The sequence below is a fragment of the Coregonus clupeaformis genome, unplaced genomic scaffold (genome assembly GCF_020615455.1).
Source record: "Coregonus clupeaformis isolate EN_2021a unplaced genomic scaffold, ASM2061545v1 scaf0137, whole genome shotgun sequence".
In the NCBI taxonomy this organism is placed as follows: domain Eukaryota; kingdom Metazoa; phylum Chordata; class Actinopteri; order Salmoniformes; family Salmonidae; genus Coregonus; species Coregonus clupeaformis.
The window spans coordinates 96,937-105,803 of NW_025533592.1; the positions used below are offsets into that span (position 1 = coordinate 96,937).

General features: G+C 49.0%; 1 protein-coding gene across 1 annotated transcript; it reads right to left on the minus strand.

Annotated features, from left to right (window-relative positions):
• Positions 1–4,650: 4,650 nt before the first annotated feature.
• Positions 4,651–8,427, minus strand: LOC121539395 (Krueppel-like factor 11). The gene is made up of 4 exons (XM_041847870.1): positions 8,260–8,427; positions 7,085–7,345; positions 5,640–6,576; positions 4,651–5,437 (listed from the first exon to the last, which is right to left on the minus strand). The coding sequence occupies exons 1-4, from the start codon at positions 8,299–8,301 to the stop codon at positions 5,139–5,141; spliced, it is 1,539 nt and encodes a 512-aa protein (XP_041703804.1). The 5' UTR covers positions 8,302–8,427; the 3' UTR covers positions 4,651–5,138.
• Between the last annotated feature and the right edge of the window lie 440 nt (positions 8,428–8,867).

Below are 8,867 nucleotides of genomic sequence, written 5' to 3' on the forward strand. Positions count from 1 at the left end.
GTATGGTACTCCTTGTATATAGCTCAATTCTTGTGCATTCTTCCTCTTGTGTTACCATTTTATTGCAAATAATTATTTTTTAAACTGCATCTTTGTGAATGGCTCGTAAGCAAGCGTTTCACAGTTAAGTCTACACCCGTTGTATTCAGTGCATGTGACAAATACAATTTCATTTGATTTTATGCAGTTATTTCAGCATGAAGCATTCAAAACAGGACGTTTGAGCGGTCTTGCTCTTTCTTCACTATAATCAGAGGGCTAATATTGTGACGAGTACTGATTATACGACGAGGCAGGACGCAGACGCAGGAATCAACAATGTAAAGGTTTACTTAACACTGAGCAAGAGAACAACAAAGAGCGAGTACACAAAAAGACACTACCAATCACACACAACACAACACTGAACAGTCCAGGGCTATATAGGGGGGGTGATGAGATGAGGTGAGGTGTGCTTTGGGTTTCCATTCCGGTGTTGCCGAGATGGTGCGCTCAGACCGGTGGCTCAGTAGACCGGCGAATCAGAGTGCTGGAGGGGAGTGACGGGAGGAGACATGACAGTACCCCCCGATGCGCGGCTCCCACCGCAGGGCGTTGCCAGCCAGCAGGGCGACCAGAAGAACGAGGTGCGGTCCTGTCAGGGCGGCGATGGTGGAAGTCCCGAATTAGGTTGGGGTCCAGAACGTCCCCAGCCGGAACCCAGCTCCTCTCCTCAGGACCATACCCCTCCCAATCCAGCAGGTAACGGAGCCGTCCCCCACGGAACCTGGAGTCCAGCAGGTCCCTCACCGCATACGCCGGACTCCCGTCAATGTCCAGGGGCGGAAGGGGCGTACCCCGGGGGACGGCATCCGCCAGAGGACCAGGAACCACCGGCCTGAGGAGAGACACATGAAAAGTGGGTGAGACACGGTAGTGAGGGGGTAGGAGCAGCCGGTACGATACCTCATATATCCGCCAGAGGACCTTAAACGGCCCCACAAACCGGGGCTCAGTTTCTTGCAGGGCAGGCGGAGGGGGAATTTGTTTGTGGACAGCCAGACACGATCCCCAGGCTGGAATACGTGGGCCTCACTGCGGTGGCGGTCGGCTTTGTCCTTCTGCCGACGAATGGCCCTCTGGAGATGGACGGCGTCCCAGACCTGTCCGGCCCTGCAGAACCACTCGTCGACAGCGGGCACATCGGTCTGGCTGGGTGTCCAAGGGGCCAGGGCCGGCTGGTACCCCAGGACGCACTGGAAGGGAGTGAGCCGCATGGAGGTGTGAACAACAGAGTTCTGGGCATATTCTGCCCAGGGTAGAAACCTCGCCCACTCACTCTGCCGGTCCTGACAGTAGCAACGAAGAAACCTCCCCAGCTCCTGGTTCATGCGCTCCACCTGCCCATTCGACTGATGCCTATACCCGGAAGTGAGGCTGGCCGTGATGATGTCCTCCAGAAGTCCATAATGCAGGACCTCAACGAGGTGACGTGTAGTGGAGAAGGCAGTGGCACGGTAGGCAACCCCCATTCAGAGACCAGCTCCCTATCGATAAGGTTCCCCGCTGATCCGGAATCTATCATTGCCATGGAAAGCGAAGAGAAGGAAGAACCATTCACCGTTAGGGGAACTAAAAACAATGGTTTGGTGACAGGTGATGACGGAACACTCACGGAGCGACGGGAGTCATACCGCCTAGATAGGGAGCCGCCAGGAGATCTGTGGTCCGTGGTGGTGTAGGGGGTGCTGCCCACCTCCATGGGTGAGGACTCGGAGGCAGGGCGGCTTCCATAGCTCAGATGGGGTGAACGTCGAGGCTCTGGGAGGTGTTGAGAACGCCGGCGGTCTCTCAACATGTTGTCAAGACGAATGGACGTGGCGATGAGGGTATCAAGGTCCATCTCGTCGTCCCGACATGCGAGTTCCATCGTGATGTCCTCCCGTAAGCCTCTCCTGAAGGCGGTGCGCAGAGCACGCTCATTCCAGCCGGAAGACGCCGCCACCATGCAAAAGCTCAGGGCGTACTTGCACGCGGCCCCCTCTCCCTGTTGTAGCCGGAGGAGACGCTCACCCCCGTCCTTTCCCTCTGTGGGATGATCGAACACTGCCCTGAACCGAGCGAGGAAGGTGGAGTAGGGAAGCGCCGCGGCCTCACCTCCTTCCCAGACTGCCGTGGCCCAATCCAGCGCCTTTATCTTCAGTAGCGAAATCACCAGCGCTATCCTGGCTTGGTCCGATGGAGATGCCCCACGCTGACGCGCCAGATACAGTGAAACCTGCAGCAGGAAGCCTCTACATTTTGTTGTTTTCCCGTCATAGCGCTCTGGCAGGGCGAGGGGTCCCTCAGACGTTGGTGATAGCCCGGGAGGAGGTGGACTGGGTGCACTCACCGCTCCCTGAGGTGAAACCGGAGCGATGGTCAGTTTATGCAGCGTTTGGAACACTTCCTGCATGGCAGCGTTCAGCTGGGCAATATGCTGCTGGTGCTGGTCGAGGCACTGGGAAACTCCAGGAGGATTACCTGCTGCATCCATCTTCGTGATTGGTGTGTGATTCTGTGACGAGTACTAAGGATACGAAGAGGCAGGACGCAGACGCAGGAATCAACAATGTAAAGGTTTACTTAACACTGAGCAAGAGAACAACAAAGCGCGAGTACACTACAAGACACTAACAATCACACAGTACAACACCCTAGTCCAGGGCTATATAGGGGTGGTGATGAGATGATGAGGTGCAGGTGCGCTGGAGGAGACTAGGGTGCGTTGGGTTTCCATTCCGGTGTTGCAGAGGTGGTGCGCTCAGACTGGTGCGACCTGCGAATTAGAGCACTAGAGGGGAGCAATGGGAGGAGACGTGACAAATATCAATACTATGCATGCCAGTCTATCTTGGCTAAGGAGAGACTGACTGCATCACTTCTTATTTTGTGTTGAATATTCCAAATTGTTTGCATAGTCAACTTACACACAGAACTGACACACACACTTACCCCACCAAATGTGTGACTTTTAAAATGTATGTAGTTCTGTCCTTAAGCTGTTCTTGTCTAATAATGTTCTGTATTATGTCATGTTTCATGTATTGTTTGGACATCAGGAAGAGTAGCTGCTGCAATCGCCACAGCTAATGGGGATCCCAAATATATATTTTAATTAGTTTACAGCCTTAGACAATAATTGTATATTCACTTGATAACAATAATACATTCCTCATTGCACTGTGTTGTAGCCTAGGTAGAATTGTTATTGTCTAAAAACGTAGGCCTAATCAATAGTGGAGCTTTGCAGAGCGCAGCCTGGAGGCACGCACAGATCGGCAATTTTTTCTTGCCCTTTGACAGATAAATATATTTATAGCCCCAATATTTAGTTAATGAGGATCCTAATATCTAGATATTATTTAGGTTATTCGGCTACACAACTCTAGCCTCTCTCTTTCCAGCTATTCCCGTGCGCAGTAGGCTATAGGCTATGGACGCAAGCCTCTCCGCTATTCCTCTTCTCGTGAAATCACAGGAAAAGCTATAGGCTACAAAAGTTATAGGATATTTAGATCAGCATCATCTAACCATAAAAATATATTATACAATGTTGCTTTTGTCCACAAGGTGTCATTTGTGAAGTCAGAATGCTGCTTATGTCCACAAGGTGTCACTGTTAGAGAAAGTATGAGATAGTATAAACCCATTCAACCCAGAGGCAGTATTGTGTAAATCGATCCGTAAGGCAAAGGGGCGGGTATTCAGGGACCCAGTCTATTGGGCGCACCTCCCTACAGTTCAGTTTTCTCACAATCTGGAGGACGGTTGTTACCGGGTATGGAACTGCAGTGGTGGTAAGAGGGATCCACTAGTTACCACAGCCACAAAGTCCAAATTCGCTCTAAAAACTTAATGAAGACTAAAATAAGCTTTTTGTTGTTCATTTAAGGTTAGGGTTAGGCATAGGGTTATCAGTGTGGTTAAGATTAGGGTTAGAATCACATTTTAAGAAGATAAATTGTGAAAATAGGCTGGATTTAGCCATAATTATGACTGTGGCTATAGAAGCTATGTTATTGCCAGACAAAATAGTTACTTGACAGACATGTGTGTTTATGTAATACTGAATTTCCAACCTACAAGCATGACTACTGGTTACACCTTCATTAGGCTTATATAATCATCTGTATTATTAAATCAATCCAGACTGATAGTTATCAATTGATACACGAGTAATAATGTAATGCTACTTCATAATGATACTTGAGAGGTTTCTTACCAGTATTACAGGGCATAAACCAATCGGCCAGGCTCTTATAAGTACAGAGGCAAGGATATGAGTGCCTATATGTCCCACTGCCTCATAGCATAGTTTGGATTAAAGCTGCTGAATGGGACAAAAAGTCCCTTGGCCTGCACATTCCACTAAACCAACAGGATGTGGTCCAGTCCATAGCAGTGGTCAGCCAGCATATTGAACTGGAAGTGTTTCAGCTGACCGTCACAGACACAAACCCACTGACTCACATAGGATGTGGCAAGACACCATTCTATTCCTCTACCATATAACTGGGAGTGACTGGAAAGGAGTGCTGACTAACTAGAGTTCTGTTCTGATTTTAAAAGGACCATCTTTCTCTTTTCAAAGGTCAAAGGGCAATGGGAGACTTGATAAAAACACACCAGTTAATATTTTTTTCTTTATTACAAATGTGTATTAAATAATATGAAAAGTCAAAGCGGTAGTAATTATCACAGTATAATAGACTACTATCCACAAAGATTGTTTTACACAATTAAGTAATTTTCCCAAATTAACAAATGTAGTTCGGAATACGATACGACACAATACATTCACATAGATATTATGTACAAATATACATACAAAGAAGACAGTTGAAATGTATAAGACAAACTTCATTACAAAGGCTTTGGCAAAAGAGTGCATACATCTATACACACAATTGTGTAAAATATCTGAAAAGTAAACAAAACAATTCCTTTTGCAAAACAAAAATGTACAAATGAGCAGTAGAGGAAAAAGAGTCCAGTGCATGTCTTCAGACATTTTCCATGAGTAAAATGGCAGCCTTGTGTGCTTGGCTGCCCCCCCTATCCCTGTCATGGTTTGGGGGTTTGGGGTAAGAAGTCACTAGTGGGTAGTGTTGGGCAGTCTAGTTTAAGGCAGGTACCAGCATACTGAGGGAAAGTGAGGCAGGGTTTGATGGCAGCGGCTTGGGAGCGGACATTTTGTTGGGGCAGCGCACCTCGGCCTGCCAGGAGGGTGTCTTCTTGGTGGTCATGTGACGGCGGGCATGTTTGGTCAGGTGGTCGCTGCGCATAAAGCGCCGGTCGCACACGGGGCACACAAACTTCTTCTCGCCCGTGTGGGTCCGCCGGTGGCGCGAGAGCTCGTCAGAGCGCGCAAACTTCTTGTCGCAGCCCTCCCAACTGCAACTGAAGGGCTTCTCACCTGAGAGAGAGTAAGTGAGCAGGTCATTATAATTTAGTCACCAACAAACCCCAACATGTTTTGAGTCAGATAAATGACCTTATACTCTTCACTTAAAATCGTGACACACAATCAAGATCCTAATATTTAATCCCCATAAATGTCAAGTTCTTTCTCTCTTACTCCCACTCATCCATGAGAAGCACTGTGAACTCTCTCTTACCTGTGTGTGTTCGGAGGTGTGCCTTGAGGTGGGAGCTCTTGAAGTAAGTCTTCCTGCAGCCGGGGAAGTTGCACACATAGTTCCTCCGGCGGGAGAAGTCCATCTTGGTGGCGCCGCAGGGTCCGGCGGGCACGTAGACCGGGGCGGGGGCCAGAGGTAGCAGCTTGGTGTGGCCCAGGGTCATGACAGTCTGTGGGGAGCAGTGGGGGGCCTGAGAGACGTGGGACTGGGGGAGAACCAGCATCACCGTGCCCTGGGGCATAGCCTGGCCCATGAGGAAGGGCTGCTGGAGGGCCCCTCGAGGGCCAGACTGGGGCAGGATGGACGTGGGGGTCCTGGAGGCCTGCATCGGGCCCTGGATGAATGCCGAGATCATCCCCGATTGGCTGCTCACCGGGAACATCTGGCAGATGATTGGAGGGCTGGAGGTGGGGGGTGGGGAGAGGCATGTGGGCGGGCTGTTTTGTGATTGGGCGTTAGCGGGAGGAAGGGAGGGGCTCTTCTTACAGTGGATAACCTTTACCTCTTCCTTCTCAGTCATGACTGGCTGTTCCCTACAGGAAGAGAGGAGGGCGAGGTTGGGTGTGAAGGGGGCAGATGGAGGTTTGCTCTTCTGTTCAGTCTTTACTGTGTGCTGTTGATGGACCACCAGCTCTGAGACCCTCTGTTGCTCTGTGGGCGGTGCTGGAATTTGCTCGCAGGGGTGTGTGTCTGCGGTGTGGCGGATGACGCTGGTTACCATGGCTCGGCAGGGTGCCGGTGGTGGGGTCTTTCCGGTGGTTGGGGACTCGGCAATGGAGGCCATGGGCGATCGTGGGACCCCACAGACCCTTACAGAGAGGCTGGAGCTGGGCCGGCTCAGAGGAGAGGTGCTGGTGTGGATGGCAGTGCTGGTGGAGGTTTCAGCAAAGCTGGGGCTGTGAGGGGGTGTCATACACTGGAAACCAAAGAAAAAAAGACAGAATTAGTGTGTGTGCGCCATACTATGAAGTAGAACAAAGAACCACTATGGTGTTCTAATACAGAAGTCCTAGGTTGGGTGTGTTCTGTTTCAAAATGGAGGTTTAATGCAGCTGTTAGGAGAGATAAGTGGCCACAGTAGGCACGCATACACACTACACTAATGGGTACTTCGAGCTGGGTGGCTGTAAAACAGTGATTTTTACAACCAGCAGCTGAGAGAGATGAGCACTGGGTGAAGTTCAAACCGCCTATCAGGCCTATCTCCTCATCTCTTTCCTGCAACCTGTGCAGAAACCTCCCTAACCCCTCCAACACCTATAAACCATGCAAAGTTTTTAGCAAACACACCAACCTGAGATAAAGACACTGTCTCCACGCTGGTTTACACAGTAAGTCAAAGCTGGGACTCACAGATGTTTATGTGTGATGGTTGTTTTGGGATGTGTGGTGGTTATGGTTGCCCATAGAGGATGCACTCTTACCAGGGAGGAGAGCGAGACAAAGTCCTTGGGGGGCTCCGGTGGGTCCGGAGGCAAGAGGGAGTCGCAGGAGTCCGAGGCAGGTGTAAGGGGTCTGGGTTTGCAGGGGTTGGGGCGGTGTTGGCCCCAAGAGCTCATGCAGACCAGAGCCTCTGCAGCCTCTAGGTCTGTGTACTCCAGGCTGCAGCCTGGGGACGACTGCTCACTGTCGTGCCTCTGCCTCTTCAGATAGGAGCCGCAATAGTCCATCACTATCCCATTCGCCTGGAGGAAAGAAGGAAAGAAAGTTGGGTCTGATTATGATATTATATAATAGAAGACTGGTGAGTCACCATAGGGACGAATCACCACAACAACTGGGAAATGAGACCCAATCAAGACCATACAGCTAGATTTTTTTTATTTGCATACCAAGGGAAGCATCCAAATGACCTTAATGGTCAAGTGCCGGTTGCTGCAAGGTTTGAGGTTTGTCACAGTGTGGCCGTTAGCGAGAGCTGAGGGAGCAGGCTTTTGAGATTACACCCCATCTGCCCTAAGGCTACGTGCCAAGTCACCTCCCATTGCCAAATAAAGACCAACTAGTGATGTATCCCTACCTCTAGCCACGTGAGACCTAGACCCCCATGCACAGGGGATGTTACCCAGTGTGAACGCTGCATCAGGAAGTGCTTTGTCTACAATGACACTATCAGTGATCCTATGGCCACTCCCAAGATCAAATAATGTGACCAGTTTCACATAGTGAAAGCGTAGCCCACCTAGGCAAAACAATACCACTCTACTGGGCTACCTGGTTATCATAGGGTGACGTTGGGTAACATTAACACAGGTCAATAGAAAAATTGTATATTTTTTTTGTCAAATGGTCACTGTTGAATTAAAGATATTGGACCAACAGTCAATCATTGCGAAGTCATTGGATAATATAATTGGATGGTATAAATGTAAATAACTGTTTCAATTAATCAATAATTTTGAACTGACATGACTCAATTACCAACTGAATAATATTGTAACCTTAAAAGTCAAAAGTGAAACTAATAAACTGGAGTGACAAACAAATACAGTAGCCTAATTACACATTATTCGAATGCTGAACGTTATTCATATGAAATAACACGCATGTTAACTTAAAATAATAATACATTCAATAAAAACAAACGTTATCTTCTTACCCCATATGAGACTTCAATTTCTGAACATTTTCGTGACGGCATTGTTTAGGTATATTTGAATTCAGTTTAGTGTCAACCGGATATGGAACAAAAGAAGCGGTGCCACTCCGCCCGATCAGTAGAGACTGACTGTTCAATTCTTTTTCACTACGTCCTCTCTCAGCTGTGTAAAACATGAGGAGAAAAAAAGGAAAACAAAATTCACTACACACTGGCGGGTGGCAACATGCCACCAATGAAAAACAAATGTGTGTGAGACCTTAGCCAATAGCAGGCGAGACGCCGCGTGATCAGTGCATGGTCGCCGGACGATTGGAGGAAATAGGGTGCGTGGCTGTTGGTGGGCGTGCAAGGGGGTCATCGGTGTCAGAAAGAACCCGATGAACTGCAAGTCTGAAAACTAGGTGAAAGGTCTTATGCCGCGTTCAAAACAACTGGGAGCTCGGGAAAAAACTAGCTCCGACTAGGAATAATCAATTTGAACGGTCATCCTTCTCGGAATTCCAACTCGGGAACCTTTCTAGAGCTCCAACTTTCCGACCTGAAGATCACTGACGTCATGATTTCACCTCGTATTTTTCCGATTCCCAGATGTTTTGAACGCGGCA